Below are 18,088 nucleotides of genomic sequence, written 5' to 3'. Positions count from 1 at the left end.
AACAAAGTGTTTATCATACGGGAACATCTTCCGCCGTCGAGTTGATTGCGTTGCCCTAGTGGTCTAGGGTAATGAGCTTACGCTTACAGCCCATCGGTTTCGGAAGCAATCAATCCAAAAAAATCGAAGATTCCATGGCGGGCGATTGATGAGTGGAGCCGACAACGTTGATGAGTGAAGAAGTGATTAGCCCGTATCATATCGGTGGGTCGTCTTCTCGGTGACAAAAGCCGATTCTTATCAGCTTCTCGGATACAATGTTATACAACACAAGTCCCCCGACAGACAGACAGACAGGGGACGCCAGTGTGTCAGTGACAGATCAAGTAGAGGACGGTGCTGCTGCTGCTGCTGCTGTTGCACGCTTATCAGATCGCAACCGAACCAACTCGTGCCATGCGCCATGTGTTTCGACACGCTACTGTCAACGACTTCAGAGGCGAACTGGCGACGGCTTGTGGCTAGCTAATCGTCTTGACCACCATCCATCATCATGAGGTCTGGCAGTAAGGGGCGACAGACAGCTAGGAGACACAGCACTCGGACTCGATGTCTGTCAATCAGCTCGAGGCGTCTTGGGTGATTTTGCGCAATATGGTAGGGCTTTTATACTTTTGGAAGATCCCTTTGCGTGATGAAAGCTTACAGGGCAAGGCTGACACAAGACTACGGGTACTGTTACCTGTTAACCGCAACTGGGCACTATACACTATTCCCTCCCTGTCGGTTAATGGAATAAAGCAACCCATTGGTAGATGCATTTGTTCACACTTTGGACTTCGGAAGATGCATGCTTAATGCTTCGATTGTACCGAATGTGGGTCTCATTCCGGTGGTGGATTAGTGGCCTCAAAGCTAAGTCCAGTTGCCACACAACTGACGTAGAAATGCATCCCAAATGGAAGCCACCACCCAGCATTACCTTATTAGATAATCCTCTCAGAGCAGCTCTCAGCAGGTGCTCCCGAAGACTGCGTGATTCCTATTTCACACCTTCTACACCACCACCACCACCAGCATGAAACACGGTCTGCGTGATGGACCAATATCCGCCAATTCGATCTAGAAACTAGTGGGCCCCGGGGTCCGGTGCTTCGCGCAACCGCGCCGTTGATCCAGGTCAGCAACGCCTGGACAAGGACACGCCACTAGAGGTGGTTTCCAGTCACAGTCACTGACCCACTGACCAGCTGCTTGGTGTCAGCTCAGCTTATATAATGCTCCCGATGAGCTGGTTTCCGTGGATCGATTTCGATAAAACTGCACCTCCATCTCTCCGGCGCGGGATGCGTTTTTTCGAAATTCCATCTCACCTCGGCCCACGTCGAGCTCATCTGGTGAGCGAGGGGACTCGCTGGTGGTGGTGGTTTGAGGTGTAAATTAGGAGACGCTGTGCCGTGGGATGATGCGTCCCGTCGGCAGCGATTCAAGCGGTTTCGACCCGCATCTGGCGAAGGTCAATACGCTTTCGAGGAGGCATCTTCGGTCGGGAGCGCCCGAGCAGTCTTCCCGGTGGATTGCGGTCAAGGCTGGCTGGCTGACGGCGATGCTGTTATGCTTTTTATCGCATTTTCCAATTGACACTCCAACAACGGGTTCAGCGGAGAGTGGGTTTCGTCGTGTTACGTGAATGGAATCGTCGTCGGTATGTTGAGACATCGCGTTGATTGGCCTTGGAATGGAACGGCGTTGCGTACAAGCTCTTATCCTATTTGATATTCTATATTAAATGAAAGTAATTAAAGTGTTACAAGAAAATTAAACATCTTGTAGATACGAGATTCCAGACACGTTGTAAGTCCACATCTCTTCTTCTCAACGAAACGACTCTTCAGTACGTCTGCCACGACTTACTCTTCTCTCTCTTTTCGTGCCGTGATGATGAGTACCATTTGTTAATTTGTGGACTCGACAAATGGTATAAAAACCGTAAATTCTTCTGTCAAACCACTCATCGTCGCTGCGCGCAGGTCAGAAAGGCCAAACGGCGCATCCACTGGCGTAATGCGCCGGATGCAGCCAGGCGACCACCACGCGGACACCCAAGTACGCGCGCGCCTTGTCCATTGCGTCCATTAACCTTTTGCCTACCACCTGTTGGTTGGTTGGTTTGTGTTTGGAGTTTCGCTTTCGTGGTCATGTTTACGCTCAACGTGTTTTACTTGGAGACACTCACCTCACAGTGTCTGCCCATCGCCACGACACGACGGACTCGAGGTCATCCATTTCGGAGGGAGACCTTCAAGAGGTGGACCCGCCGAGTGTGTCTCAGAGGTGGCACAGAGTAGCCCCGTTGTTTCTAGTACCATTAGTAGTGCCACTTACACGCACACACAAATACAGTTGGACGATCACCATTCGAATGACTTTCTAACGATCTTCTTCATCATCTCCTTTTCATTTTCTCCCATTCTGTGATGCTCAACAGGAGGGTAGTATAGGTCACGAGTTAGTGATAAAGCCAGTGCCAACCGAAGTCTCCCAGGACGAGGAGGATGGAAGTGTTCATCACGTTATCTATAAGCGCAAAACGCACGACGACCACGAGCACAACGATCAGTTCAGTGATTACGGTAAGGTCCTAGGTTCCAGTAAGCTGGACTGGCAGCGACTGGACAAACCCTCCGCAGAGCCGCAGAGATACAGAGCAATACACAGCAACCTTTCTTCTTCTTCGTCTGCTCCTTCCATAGCATTCATGGAGCCGGACCGGCTCCAGAAGCGGTTTCGATCGAAGCGCAGCCCCCAGGCGTACTACAAGAGTTCGCGGGCCCTCGATCGGACCATCTACCCGGAGATACTGGTGATCGTCGACTACGACGGTTACCGGCTGCACGGGGGCGACAATGTGCAGGTCAAGCGATACTTTGTCTCCTTCTGGAATGGCGTCGATCTGCGCTACCGGTTGCTGAAGGGACCGAAAATACGCATCAGCATCGCCGGCATCATCATCTCGCGGGTAAGTTGAGCAAGCCAAGAATCGCCAAGATCCTCTGCAAATGCGATCGAACGTTCGTACGAACCCTGGGGTGGTAATCGATTTGGGTCTGCGCTGGTGTGTGCAGAGTGACCTTCCCCAGTCGTGGTGGTGCTGGTGGTTCTGTTAATTGCCATCATTTACATCTAGGTGATCGGAAAGAGAACTTTTTATTTTTGACATTTAACGAATGGCAGACGATGGCCGTTTGGTGCGATCGCTGGCCGATCGATCGATCGAGCGATCGAGTGTTGCGGTTGCGTAAATTGCGTGGATTTTTGTCAATTGCCATCTTAAGGTGACGCGTGCATACTAAAAGCAAGCAGTGAATTGCAGGGAAGTGATCAAGTGATCGAGTGATCCAAGTGATCCAAGTGATCAAGTATGTTCGTGCATCTGTATCTGTGTAGTAAGGAGATGCCTTTTTACTACTATTTTTAAACATCAAAGATCACGTTGCAATGATCGTCGAAAGGAGAAACGCAAATCGAATTAACCTCTGAACACGTCCCACGCTTCTTCTTCTCCTTCCTTTCCTCTCCTCTTAACGATCCCCGACACCGGCATCGTCGATTCCGGTCAATTGGGTGACGAAATAATTACTTTCAAACCAAAACCAATGATGCTTCCAGCGAACGAGCGAACGAACATGAGGTACGTTGCGTGCGTGCCAGGCGGCTGGCTTTCGCTGCGCGTGCTGTCCAATTAACGAAACGGCACGAACCCACCTGCCACCCTGCCTAAGCAAATTAACTCGCCACACTCCACTCGCTAGATTCTAAAAACAAAATGAAGGCTCGAAAATAGCCACCGAAAAAAAAACCTCTCATCTCGCTAAAAATAAACGCTCGCGGTGCTCCGGTGAATCCAGCGGCGTTAGCGTCTGACATTTCCAAGAGTCGCGAGGCTGACGTTGCTGAAGGAAATTGACATCTTTCGCTTCGCAACAGTCCAGAGCGAGCAACGGTCGGTGCGGTGCTGTTACGCAACCGGAGATAGATCCTCGCGATCGCTCGCAGTCTGACTTGACTCATCATCCATCAAACCGCGCGGCGCTCGCCGCTCGCTGATCCAATGTCGCCTCGTGAAGATGTAACGGCACGAGTGTCGGTGATCTCTGTCCGCTGTTCTGCTGGACATCAGAGCGGTAATAGAGACGATCGTGGTGGTGGTGGCGGCGGCGGCGGTGAGCGATTAGTCCATCTGTCAAAAAGGCAAATCCGCGCAACTACAGCGAGCGCGCGCGCCTCTGTAGAAGCGAAGCGAAGTGATGGCCATTTTGGCGGGGCGCACATTTGAAGTTGCAATCTCGCTCGCCGAAGGGGCCTTTAGGCAATCGAATCGGATATTTATAAAATCCCCCTAGGAGGGGGGTTTTTGTCCGGTTTTGGGGTTGCGAGGGGTCAAAGCGAGCGCGTTGGATGCGCTCGGCGTGATGACCGTCGTAAAACGGTCTTAAGAGCCATATAATGAGCCATGATTCGTCGAAGGCCAGCCCGACCCGGGAGACGACATGTTGTCGGAAAAAAAACCATCATTGTGCCAATTATTTGCCGAGATGCTCCGAGCGAGTGTGTAGATTGTGTTCGGATGCAGACATCGGATCGGCCCCCGGCTACCTTATCATGATCGATCTTGGAATGGGAAATCATGCACCCCCGGAGGGGGATCGACGACATCAGACGAAACGATCGATGACGATCGGTGATTGGTAGCGACCATGCAAAGGATGCTCCAAAATCCTTCACCTTTTTGGCTGGTGGGCCCCATTCGCCACATTCGGCAAAAAAGGGACCGAAAGTGCGCACTCCGATGGTTTGTTTTATTTTGCTTTGCGCGAACGCATCATGATCGTCAGAACGATCGATCGATCGATCGCTCGATCGCGTCCTCCAGATTGTGGGATTCCCATGAAAACAGTGCAGTCGTCGTCAGACTGCCAGAGAGACGAACCTGACATGCCGACATTGCATCGATCGTGTTAATGATCGCGAATCGATCATCGAATCCGATCGGAGTCGCGAAGCACCGAGCACTGTGTCCGTCTGGTGGTTGATTAATGGTCCCGTGATGCCGGACCGATTGGCCTAAATGCTGCAGCATTCCTTGCTCTTGGCCCTATTGCCGCCGCCACCGGACCGGAGACTCATCAATTCAGGGGCATCTCTCGAAGGATGCATACTTCCAACCCTGGGTTTATGAATCAACAACATGTGGAGCGCAGGTTCCGATCGCTGGGTTGCTCTTGTTCGAGATACCTCAAACGACCAGGATGGCCTCTCCGTCGTGAGGTGAGGAGTGCGTGCCGGCGGAGACGTTTCGTTTTTGCTCCGAATGCCCACGCACTGCACTGCACACACATTGACATGACACTAATGGGAGCGTTTTGCAATTAATCAACACCTGACCAACTGGCCGCCGGTCAACTACTGTTGCTGCTGCTGCTGTTGCGGACCATGCATCATCATCATTGCGCTGATGCTCGCTGAATTGCTGATGCTCAGTCAAGGTTGCGCGCGTGTTTAAAAGAACCTACTCTTTGCCGTTTAGCGTCGGTTCTTTTTTCTTGTTGTTGCAATCGATGCCTATGCGTGTCTCCGCGTAGCTGATCTCGAGCTCAAGAGGAATGTGATCCTTGTATAGAGAGAAGTACACGCAACGGTTCGGTTGTGCTCGCAGAAGCGTCGCTACTCGGTAAATGTATTCTTCGTTCGCCGCGGTTCCTCTGGCTTGATCTGGCTTGAGGTGAGTCAATCAGGCGGCTCAGTCCGCGGCGATGATAAAACCACTTGATCCCTCGAGAGAATTCGTTCAGCCAGTCAAGACTCCGCCAGACTGCCGTGGGAATCCGGTGCAGCAAGTGACGTCTCCGGTGTTGGAGGAAAAACAAAGAAACTTCTCTCTTTGAAAGAACCCCACTGACAGCAAAGACCTTGACGCTTGTCACCGAGGATCACTTTCAGTATTGCACCAAAGGAACGGACCGTCTGGTGGACCTTCTTCGTCTCCTCACGATGTGCTGATACGCACTCATCAACGTCAGCAGCACCAGCAGCAGTCATCGGTGGCATAACAGTCAAGCGCCAAATGCCACCAGCATGATCATCAATTTCATCATCAGCATCACCAGCACGCGACCCCTACTGGGTGAATATGCTCGGTGTATGCAAACGGTTGCTGGTAACCTTTTGCACGCATGCAACCTTATGCGCATGCACGGACGGACGCACGCCACAACGGCATCTGATGACCGCTTCTGATCACCTTCTCCCCTTTCACTCATTCCATCACCGCGCGCGAGATGATCTACATTCCGACAGCAGCAGCAGCATCATACCGACCGCAGCGAGGGGTATGCATGATGGTCAGCATGATGGTCTTCTTGAATGTCACGCATCATGTGTCAGCTCAAGGTTCAAGTCCAAACTCGATGCAAAAGCAAATGGAACACCCTCGCCCTTACCTGTGACCTTATTACCTCGTGTAGCGGTAGCATAAAACATTGTCACAAGCGATAGTACATTGTGTGTGTGTGTGTGTGTGTGTGTGCGTGTGTGTGTGTCTAGATGTAGCGGTTGGTGTGTGATTCACAGACTGCGACGACGACGACAACGACGACCACAATATGATGATGATCCACCTGATGATGTCTGGCTGTGGGTGAGGTTCGTTCGCGCTCGCGTTGCCCAAAAGCCACAAAACCGAAAATCCCACCGATAGACCTGCCGACCGGCCAGCCATCCAGGACCATCTGGCCACCGGCAACACCCTCCCCTCCGCACCGCGTGAACGTGAGACGTCTCGCAAAGCAACGACGCGACATAAACTACAGTTTTATGCCTTTCGTCTTTCATGTTTTCTTCCAATCGTTTTCTTCTTCTCCTTATTCTTCTTCTTCTTTTCGTTGCTTTTTTGTGTGGTTTTCCTCCTCCCTCTCCCTTCCCACGGACCCCACAATCTCACCGATTTTTGCGCCCGTTCGTCGCTTTGCGCCGAATCGAAGAAGATGAGTCTCTCAAGTGGCGGTGACGACGATCAAGACGACGACCAAGACGACCAGTTGGCTGGATCACCATCACCACCGCCTCTGTCTGTGTGTGTGTGTGTGTGTGTGTGTGTGTGTGTGTGTGTGTGTGCTTCGAAGTGCAAATTAGCATACCCGTTTGTCTAGTTCTGGCCAGTTCTCGTGGCCTGATCCTGACCGGTTTACCCTCCCCGGGGCCGGGCCGGGCCGGCTAAGCGACGAACCCGACGGCGAATCTGGCGGCGAGCTGTCCAGCGGATTCCTAAAATTTCAAAAAACTTGATCCTCGACCAGCGATCGCGTCTCGCTGGCTGGCGGGCTGGCTGGCTAGTGGCTGCGGCTCGCCGTGAAATTCGCGAGCCCAAGAATGTCATCATCTCTGGAATAAAGTGTGCTAAAGGCCCTGGGCCGGGGGGGAGGGGGTTCGTCGCTTATGGTGGCCGCAACTTTCGGGCATCATCTGTTTGTCGTCGTACGGTGATCGTAGCAGCTGTTGCCGTTGATGGTGCCGGTTTGATCGTAACCTTTAGAGCTTGTTAAACAATGATCGTCCAGTAATGAGCAAACAGAGCCCCCCCCCCCCCCCCCCACCCTCGGTCCTGCTGTGTTGCGTGTGTTTGTCCAGCTCTCCTTTCCTTTTTTTTCTCCCCGAATTCCGATGTCAAGGTGCATCTTGCGCGCGACGATCCCCGACGAACAAAACAAAGCATAGCAGGTGCATGGTTGGGTGGCGTGCGATCGTTCGAGCTGCATGCACGCGCTGCCAAAGTTGATGCGTCGCCACTTGTACGTGATTGACAGTTTGTCACTCACGACGCCGGCCGGTGTACGCGTTCTCGGTTCAGCATTGGCACGATGCGATCGCTCTGCGTTTGGAAGCTACTAATGCTCCTGAGTTCACGTTGCTGATCATTATTGTGATCTCGTGTTGCCCGGGTTAAATATAGAAGCAATTCACGATTCGACGATCGAGCAACGGCAATCAATGGCTAATTGTCGCTTCGATCAGTGCACGTGCTGAGGAACGGCTTAGCTCCCAGGTACTGGCATGTGCTGGAGAACCATTACCATTAACCGGTATCATTACGTCTTAATCATTTAGGACGATCCTCAATCATCGCGCGCGCTCGCGCGCGATCGTATCGAGGGTCGCTCGTTCGAGTCAACTCAACCGGCAGTGACAATTACCATACATTATCACACTTGTTGTGCGTTATTCGAGCGAATATTGTGCTTCTTTTGTCCTTTCTGATAAATAGCCGTTTCTGCTTCCGATTCCTCGGTGCAATGCGCAGCAGCTGAGGATCGCAGATTTTGCAATTGTGATCAAATTATTCCATCGATCCCGAGGTTGATGAAGTAATCTGCATCGCGATTGACATTTTGAATGGCCCAATCCGTTGTCGCTTTTTCAATTAACTTTTCGACAAATCGAATCCCGGGTGTTGCATCTGCCGCTTCAGCACACCGCATACAGCGTAATGCTCCTTCCCCCCCTGCGTTGATGAGAGTAGAGTGGCTACATAAAAGGGCAACATGCCAGCAGCCCTCTGTGTGTGTGTGTGTGCACGCGTCCGAGCTAACCATTAACAACAGTTGCAACATCTTGGAGCGCGTGAGGCGGCTCACCGTCTGCCGGCTCGCGAGATGCTTTAGTTTGCCCATATTGACCTTTCTGGCGGGTCCGTGCCGCGGCCACTCACTAATTAGTGAATGCACAGTACCCCGGCAACGACGGCAAAGGGAACGACGGTGCGCGACCTACATGCAACCCGGCGGGTATCGATTGTTGATTCAATTAAGATTTTTACCGGGCAACGGGCAAGGGATGAACGTCGTTGCGACACGACCGTAGATTAGGAAATGGCGCCAATCGGTCAGTGTTCGCGTCGCGCGGATGCACTCGCCGGACAAGACAAGACAGGACAGGACAGAACCATTCCGTCGATTGTTTCAACTCACTTGTCTTATGCAACTGTCGCTTAGTCATGGCTTAGTCATGGCGCGATGATGGCTTTCCCTTTTTATTTTTTGTGATCGAAAGGCGACAAACCGAACATGAGATCGATTGATCGAGCGAGAGTGTGCAACATCATGCAAAATGAGTGCAGCATAGAAAAGCACTCTTCACCGGCTCTGGGACCGGATGTTACGCTCGCTATCAGGTGCCGTATGTCGAAGGAAAATGGGCGAACGAGAAGAAGGCGGATGTTGCCACTTTTTAACCAGAGAGAGAGGATGGTAATGATAAGGTCGAGCGCGACACCACCGCTTGTTACCTCACGCGCGATCAGACGTTCTACTTTCTAGTGTCGGTCTCCCGGTTTGTCCTTGACTCCTCCGGTGACTCCGGCCGACATGCAAAAGGTTGTTCCGACGTGCTCCGGTTTTTGGCAGCAGCAGCAGCAGCAGCAACAGGGCGGGTTGGGTGTTGCAACAGCGCTCGCTGTTGTAAATCGCCGGAATTGGCCATTGTAAAATGGTATTATGGCAATCGGGCGCCATTTATTGAATTAAGGTCTTGCGAAATTTGGTCGATCGGACGCACGGTGACATTTGTGCGGATCGTTTTAAGTTGTACGATCGTACATATCACATGTTTCGAGTCCCGAATTGCACCAATAAACGTAATCATAGGCGTTGCAGAATCATTGAGTGATCACTGTCCTTGCACTAGTTACGATCATTGCGATCGCCTCCACAATAGCAGGCGTCAAGTTAACCTTATTACCGGTCAGGATCATATGTTCTTTTTTTCTCGTTTTTGCGCCGTGGAAAATCAATCATTCGGCCATTGCTCGGTCCTTAACAGCCCAGCCGTTAGCAGCAGCAGCAAGGTGGCCAATTTGGAACTAATTTCCGTGGCCGGGATTTCGATCGTAAAAATGGATACATTTTTATGAGCCACAGCAACAACGGCAACAACAACAACAACTAATGCAGACGCATTAGCATATCCATATAGCATACATTCAGCATATTCACCGAAAACAAAAAAAAAACAAAACGCAACGGTGCGCGACAACGGAGAGCGGAGTTGCAACAGCCGAGAGTCCGGCCGACGATATCTAATCGCATCCGATCTGGGTTAGATCGGTTGAGCGGCACGTTTCGCCTGCCGCTATCGCTCACCTCGTCACTTGGTCGTCTTGGCTGACCGTCGTCGTCGTCGTCGTCGTCGTGGTCGTCGATAACGCAAAACGGTTCGCTCGTATGCTCTGATCTGCTGCGAGCGACTAAACGGTTCTCGATCACATTCACTTCACGATCGCGTTTGGGTTTGGGTTTGGGTTGTAGTGTTTTTTTCTTCTTTCGCTTCGTTTCGCTAATGTATTCGAATGGTGGCTGCGTTTCGCCTGCGGCTTGGGACGAGTTATCTCGCGCAGGCGCGCGCTCGCTAAACTGTTTCGCATGTAACGTCTTCCCTTCCAGACCCGGCAGAACCGAGTACGAGGAAATGTATTCATTTCCGTCAGCCGTAAAACTTTTGTGGAACGCACTGCGCGCGCGCGGGCGACAAGGCTAACGATCTGTTTGCCACCGAGGTTCGTGGTTCGTGGCACCTCTGCCCTGCTGCTGGCCAGATTTATTCGCTACCAGAACCATCATCCACCAATTTGCACACACACACACCGAGCGCGTGGAAGGAATTGTTCTTGTTCCGAAAGGTTCGTCGCTTCCGCTCCAAGTCTTTTGTTTGCCTAATCAGCCTATTTGTATGAATAATTTTGCGGGCCAAATTTCTGGTAGCCGAGGGGCACGTGACAGCGGAAATCATTTGTAGCAGTGGAGGTTGATTTTTGAGCTGTTACGAAATTAGAGTTCTTTTCTTTCCGGGCCCGGATGCTTCGAATTTGAGCTGAGGATCACTCGGTTGAGCAATCTTCGCAAAACAATGCACCAAGCAACCGGTGTGATCGTGACAGGGTGCTAAAGAAGCGACAATCTCCTGCAAACTGTGCATTCCAACTCAATTGTTTCCACGGAGGCGGCGACGGCGGCGGTGACGACGACGGAACAAACAGATCAACACCCTTACAGCTTCTTTCCGTTCAGTATTTCCTTTTCTTCCTCTCGTAATCACGAGCTTGGCACAATCAAGTGCGGAATTCGGGGGACAAGACATTGTCTTTCCGCCAGCCACATCATGGACATGGATGGACAATAATGGCATCTTGGCATCAGTCGAAGACAAGGCGTGCTAGTTCCCTCAGCAACAGTTGACCGTAAAGTTCATTGCACACACACGCACACACACTGAGGCGCGCGAACCTTGGGTCGCGGAAGTGTCAGCATTCCATTCTACCACCACCGCCACCGCGACGTGCGTCCGCATTGGCCTGCAACATGCTGCAAGAATTTATGATGAGCTTCTTCTGACCGCGAACGATCGCTATCGTTGCTCTGATTTTTTGGCCTCAAAGTGCCGTTGGTTTCCGCTTAAACTTGTGTGTTCCCCCAATTTTAATGGACGTGTGCTCGTTTCGATCGCTGGCAGGCAGGTTGGCATCTTGGCACAATGTTCGCTCCTTTTTTTTTTTTTTATCGTCGAGCAAACCGTTTTTCGCAACCGATCGCGAATCGCCGAAACCTGAAGCACGGATGCACCGCAATTTTATGCTCGAGTTCGCACGTTCTTTTATGAACTCGCACACCAAAGGGTGATCGCGATGAGCAGCAGCATCAGCGACAGCGTCGTCGCCACCTGGGACCGATCGAACAACTTTCGTTTCGCATCCCCCACCCCCCAAAAACAAAAAAAAGGAGGAAGACTCGTGGGGTTCACCGTCTACTTTCGGGTCCTCGGCGAGTCCACAAACTGATTTCGCTTCATTAATCGATTGGCCCGGGTATTCGCATAATTAATGTGAATATGCAAATGGATTCCATCATTCACCCTTCAAGTGAGCCTCGTTCTTTCTCTTTCTCTCTCACTTTTTTGCTCTCTCTTCCGCTCACGAGCTCGTTGATTAGCTGCGAGCTGGTTGATAAGAGTCTCGATCACAAGCATCCTTTTCGTTCGCGCGGTGCAGCTTCTCATCGCGTCGCTCGGTTTGGTGTTGCGGGTGTTGCCGATCGCGCTATCGGTCGATCGCCACGGTACCGTTCTGACCGTTGCCACAAAACAGGTGTTATTTCATTCCGCCAATCATCAGCATCATCATCATCATCGTCATCGTCATCGCCAATCCAAACGGGGCACAAAAAACGAACCCAAAACCGTCTGCTGCTGAAGCGCTGGTGGTGGTGATCTGGCGTTGATGCTGATGAAGGCGGACGATTCTTGAGTGACGATAGCATTTCAAAGGCATTGCCGGTTCCGCCATCCGTTTGCCAATGTTTTCGTCCCTCCTCCTCCTTCTCCTCCTCCTCATCCTCCTCCTCTCTTCGTCGTCAGGTGGTTCAGCGACAGCAGACCGATGATGTCAGTCAGCGTCGCGCAGAGTCAAATCGAGTCCTCTGTTTGCACTGCGCGACACTCAGCCCCAGCCTCAGTTTACAGGCTCGCACACACGCACACGCACACACGCATACGCACGCACGCACTCAACGGTATTTCATCGCGGAACATCTGGGAGGAAGTAAAACTAATAGAAACAGCGCAGCGAATGACACGCACACGGTTGCCAAAAATTGAAGAAGAAGGCAAAAAAACGAGGCGCGATCGCCCAGGTCGTAGCCGAGTTACCATGCGCGAATGAAGATCGCTGGACCCTACCCGATAAGGCACGCCACCCTTTCCAGGTACCAGGAACCCCTTCGGATAAGCGGATAACTATAAATTATCAATAAGCGCTAAATGTCGTGAGAATAGGTCGTAAATTGTTTGCTCTCGGCTCTCGGCTCGAGCGCAGTCCGGCGGTCCGGGACTGTCCTGTCCGGGGGTTGCCTGGACGTCTGCCACGGTCTGCCCTTATCCGTTCACGGCATGCTTTACGGGGCTAGCGTCTTTTGCGTCTCTTTTTATTTTTGGACCAGTGGCCAGAATGGAAGCCGCTGCTGCTGTTGCTGTTGGAACGTACACGGTACAAGCAAACAATGCTGCGGCCCTTTTCGGTGCCTGTGAGCTTGGAAGGAGTGCGGAATTTATTGATCTCACCTCAGGGGAGCGCAGTGAGTAGTGATCGCAGCAAAAAAAAAACCGGGACAAAACTGCAACGTAATGCAACAAAGTAAAGCCGGGAAGAAGGTGTTTGTTATTCATCGTGCTGCTGGCCCTGGTGTGCGCCGTCCTGATCGTCCTGGTTCCTGGCACCAATTGCTTGGAAATAAGGGCAGAGGGTCAAGCACACAACCGGGAACCGGCTTTCCCGAGAGGTAATTTAATGCGTTTCGGCGTGACGCAAGTAAATTAACCTTGAGGAGAGTGGCGAGAAAGAGAGAGAGAAAGAGAGAGAGAGAGAGAGAGAGAGAGAGAGAGCAAGAGAGAGGGCAAGAGAAAGGGAAGATAAGAGGGGCAATCATAATTACAGAATGCAAATGCATGGCATGCAAATGCGTCGCCTACCGCGATGCGTGAAACCGGGACATTGGGATATGCGGCAAATCAAAGGTAGATTTAAAAGGCGTTCTGTCGATTAAACTGAGTTTCATTGAATGAAGTAGGTTTTTCAAAACTTTGCAAAACGAAATTTTGAAATTTCCTCTATAGTGCTTTTCGTTAAAATGTGTTGATTTTTGAAGTTGACGCATTTTTGATCTACCTTAAATGATCTTAGCATTGTATAGGTCTGAGAAGGATTGATCTGTCCGAAAGATCTTGTTGATAAGCTACTTCTCAGAATACGATTAGCTGGCTATTCCTTTCATACAAACGTTGTCAGTGTCAGATCGCTAGTTTCATTCGTTTACCATACTTTTATCCATACTTAATTGCTTCTTGTTAACTTGTTAGCTTGTTGTTTTATCCATACTTAATTGCTAACTCTCATCAACATAGTTTAATAGATTTTCTTCGTAAGGCTTGTGACGGATTTTCGGTTTGAATTTTACGGATCGTACAATTATTTGGGCCCATTTGGGAACAGATACAAATCTCTCGGATGCAATTTAAAAAGTGCATGGCGATCACACCATTTAAATGCAAAAGAAAAGACTTAAACTATAGAACAACGGGAACTTTCCAAAATAAAGACATAAAATAAAACAATAAAATAGGCCAATGAAACGAAAAAAAGTTAGTAGAAGTATCTATCGATAACTACTGAAGAAATGGCGTGTCACAAACTATTAGAAAAGCATTGCCTGCATTGAGCAGTAGTCAGAACTGAGCTAAGACAGGAACAGCATTATAAAAAGTCTGAAAGTGAATACAAACATGGAGACAATATTTCTTCTTATTAATTTAGCCAAAAACTATTACTTTAGAAACTCCATTGAAGGGTTGTTCATTTTGAGGGATACCGATAAAAAAGCTATGCCATCTCGATTTATGGAGCTGTAATAAGCAAAATAGGGCTGTTCCAAATCAAACGATTTAGTAACATTAATCTGGGGTTTTTTTAAATTTAAACCAAGAACCCAAGCCAGAAACCCACGCTGATACTATTTCTATGATCAACAGCCCGATGACATGTGGACAAACCAGAAGAGGGATCGACGATCTGACGAACCGCCCGCTCTGTTCTTCCAGTGTCCGTTCTTTTCGAATGCAAACGACCACCGGACCCTTTTCTGTAGTATTTATTCTAATGAAAGCACCGCCTGCTGTGTGACCGGTAAAGGGAATTTTCTCGCGATCGAGATACCGAGATGCCGCGATCGCGGGAACAGCTCTCCGCTTAGCTATGAGCTCATTTTCACAATTCGCTGAAATCGAGCTGAACTCGAAGCGCACGTCCACTCGTTCCACCCTTTTTCGGCCCGCCGCAGATAGTATTTCCGAAGATCCGACGATCTGGCCAGACCCCGGTTCCCGGTTGGCCCAGACCGATCACGTGGCGGAGTTTACGCCCGCACACACACCGTTCCTTCTGCAGGCTGGGAGGAACGAAGACTTTTATTGCCCTTCTTTCGGTCGGTTCGGTTTTTTAATGTCTTTCCGGTTGTCCGAACCACCTGTGCGGGCCTGGGCTCCCGGTGTGGTCAGTGTCTGTGTTCGCTGCGGTGTCGTCGCTGTTTTAGGCCGCAGCCATTCACCTCACGACAAACCCAAGCTCAAGAGCTCAAACAGAGAGAGAGAGAGAGAGAGAGAGAGAGAGAGAGAGAGAAGCAGAAACCACAGCACAGCAATGATCAAGAAGAGAAAGAAGGAGAAGAAAAAGAAGGAATCGTCTAAATTTGTTGATGTTGATAACCAAAAAAAAAAATTACCATCTCACCCCCGTCCTCCCGGTACCACTCACCGGTACGGCCTTCCTTCGGCCGCACACTGTTGAAGGTCAACCGGCGAGCAAGCCAGCCTGGCAGCAGACACATAAGCATATCACTCACGAACACACATCCGACGGTTGCGCGACATCAGGGGAGGGTCTAGCGCGACCTCAGCACTGGCCGGGCGCGGCGCGTTGTTGTGTGTTGTTGGTTTTTTGGGTGGTGCCCCAAAACCTCAAGCAACCACACAAAGTCTCCACCGACACACAACTCGTACTCTTCTCCATCATCGTGGATCATATCTGCACACAACACCACCTGTTGCGGTGTTGTCGATGGGAGTGCGTCGCGCGTCGCGACCACCCCGTTTTGCTTCCTCGCTTCCTTCCGGACTTGCCATTGTCACCACCACCATCCACCGCTGGACAACCGAAAAAGGTGTTTCGTATGCAAATGAGTCCATTCATAAAACATCGAGCGCTGTTTCGGAACCCGCACTCGAAGGGTGGGGGGAGGGGAGGGAGGGTGACTCAAGAATGATATCGCAACATGGCCGATCGTGTGGCCGATCGCTCCAAGCCAGCCGGGAGCCAAACTCTCAGACGTTTTTCTCTCGAGTGGCTTTCTATTCGCAGCGTGCTTCGAGAGCAACATTTTTTTTCCATTTCAGCGATCGAGTGGCACTTTCACGTTCACCAGCACCACCCACCACTGGCCGGAAAGTGACCTTCGAAGGGCAAACTACGGGGGAAAGGTCCTCTCTCTCTCTCTTTCTCATGTATTACAATGCAAAATCCATGATAAGACCCAAGCCGCTCGAGCATACTATATGCCGTACATATGCTTTGGCGTCTCCGTGCCGCCTTGGGGTGGGGTTGGGGTCCAGCTACTTTCACTTGCTAGTGCAACTTCCTCGAAATGTGGAATAAGAGCTACCCTCCTTGGCAGCACGTGGCGACGCGATCGGAACACGGTCGCATTTTGCATCGCTTTCGTACCGTCATTGATGTGTGCTCCTCCCTCCCATGCGGTAGTAATTGGTATTTGTCGTCACGATTCCCCGTGGCTCGCGCGCGTGAAATGGACCTTCGAAGGGAAAGGGGTTGGCCTTGCCACAGATGAAGTAATACACGGCTCCAACGGCTCCACGGAGCTGAATGACGAAGCTTATGCAACAAAGAAGATTCCTGAGGGAAAGGCTAGTGGTGGTGACGGCGACGACGACGACGACGACGGATGCATGCATTATGTCATGATCGATTGCCCGGCGGCGCGGACTTCCGTATCGCAGACGGTGGTTTCGGAAGCTTCGATTAAAAGCTCATCAAGGCCATCAATGCACGCGGACGGATGGCGCTCGTTAGCTTTCGTTGTGCGCGATTGTGCGAAGCAACCTGTGGGCTCTCCACTTTTCGTATTCATCGCGTACGACTCGACCAGAGGGCTACTAAGTTAACCATAGCCGCTGGCTGTCATTTTGACAGTTTGACGGCATAATGGCATACTATAGTATCGTAGTAACCTTTGATGAGCCAATGCTAAACACTCCATTTCTCTCTCTCTCTTCACCGTCCTGCAGGGCCGTGACGCCACGCCGTACCTGGAGCGGAACCGAGTGGGCCGGGACGCGATCGACTCGGCGGCCGCCCTCACCGATATGGGCAAGTACCTGTTCCGGGAGCGAAGACTGCCAGTGTACGATATAGCCGTCGCAATAACGAAGTAAGTATCGCACGAGTGGCAGGCGCTCTGGTCGTGGTGCCGACGGTAACGACACAGGACACAGACCAACGGCAACTGCCTGGAGTCCTGGTGAAAACGGAATTCTCCTCGCACAGGATGTGAAGCTTTCAGGTTGTTCCACTCGACGACTTTCCCCGGTCTTGCGTCTCTTTCCCATTAGTAGTGCGTGCGACTATATCTCCTCCTCCATCTTCTCTAGTATCTGTCAACGGTGCTGTCACAATCAGAAGCCAAAACAAAATAACTCGAAAAACCCACCAACCCCTCCCCAAACAAAATCCAAACAATCTCGCGTGATCTACTACCAGAAAAAAAAACCGTATGCACTAATCGAGCTCTTTCGCAGGTATGATATGTGCCGAAGAAGAAAAGGTGGCCGCTGTACGAAGGGCACAGCTGGTAATGTTTTGTTCGCTCCTCTTCTCTTTTTCTTTCTTTGTTATCAACTCGCTTTCGTTTGGTTTTAGTTCTTACTGACCGCATAACTCCTAGCCGCGTTTCGCGTTCGTTTTTTTGTTGTTTACTTACTAATTATCGGAAAGGAGGAAAACGAGGCCCCCCAAAAGTTCCATTTCAAGTTCATTTGCCGCCTTTGGCTTACCAATCGTTGGAACAAGCTAATCTTAGCTTTAACGTATTTTTTTTTTTTGCTTAACTGCCCCCGGTCGTTCCCGCTTTCTTTGTAGTAACTTTCTTAGCCTTACTTTATTTTAAGAGTTTTACTTTCGAATTTAATTTCTTAACGAAAGGCCACGGAGTTTAGTGTTTCTGTTGTTGTTGTTTCAAGCTTTACTGTTATACTGTTATACGTTTCTTAACTTACTAAATCATAACCACGGAATGCAGCGCTGCATTACGCAAGAAACAAGACTCCCAGATAACGCCCAAGGGAGGATACACTAGTAAGCCACACCAAGACTCGCCATGACATCAAATACGAAAGCCAAATCCACCAGAATCGTACGGACCATGACCAAACCGACATACACAACAACACCAGTCAGTCCCTTCCACGCGTACGTGTATCCCCT

General features: G+C 50.6%; 1 protein-coding gene across 7 annotated transcripts in view; it reads left to right on the top strand.

Moving 5' to 3' along the window:
• Positions 1-18,088, top strand: part of LOC125955905 (venom metalloproteinase 3) — a 93,916-nt gene that overhangs the window by 64,322 nt on the left and 11,506 nt on the right. For 6 of the 7 annotated variants that reach the window (XR_007469122.1, XM_049687228.1, XM_049687230.1 and 3 more), the window contains 3 exons: positions 2,429-2,573; positions 2,694-2,959; positions 16,894-17,036. Coding sequence is in view for 6 of the 7 variants with exons in the window: in XM_049687228.1 (XP_049543185.1) it covers positions 2,429-2,573; positions 2,694-2,959; positions 16,894-17,036 (554 nt within the window). In the remaining variant the exon portion in view is untranslated. Of the gene's footprint in view, positions 1-2,428; positions 2,574-2,693; positions 2,960-16,893; positions 17,037-17,403; positions 17,457-18,088 lie in introns of all 7 variants that reach the window. The other variant, XM_049687231.1, reaches the window with a different exon arrangement.

The sequence above is a fragment of the Anopheles darlingi genome, chromosome 3, assembly GCF_943734745.1.
Source record: "Anopheles darlingi chromosome 3, idAnoDarlMG_H_01, whole genome shotgun sequence".
NCBI classification, from domain to species: Eukaryota; Metazoa; Arthropoda; class Insecta; order Diptera; family Culicidae; genus Anopheles; species Anopheles darlingi.
This window is presented reverse-complemented; position numbering and strand designations above follow the sequence as displayed.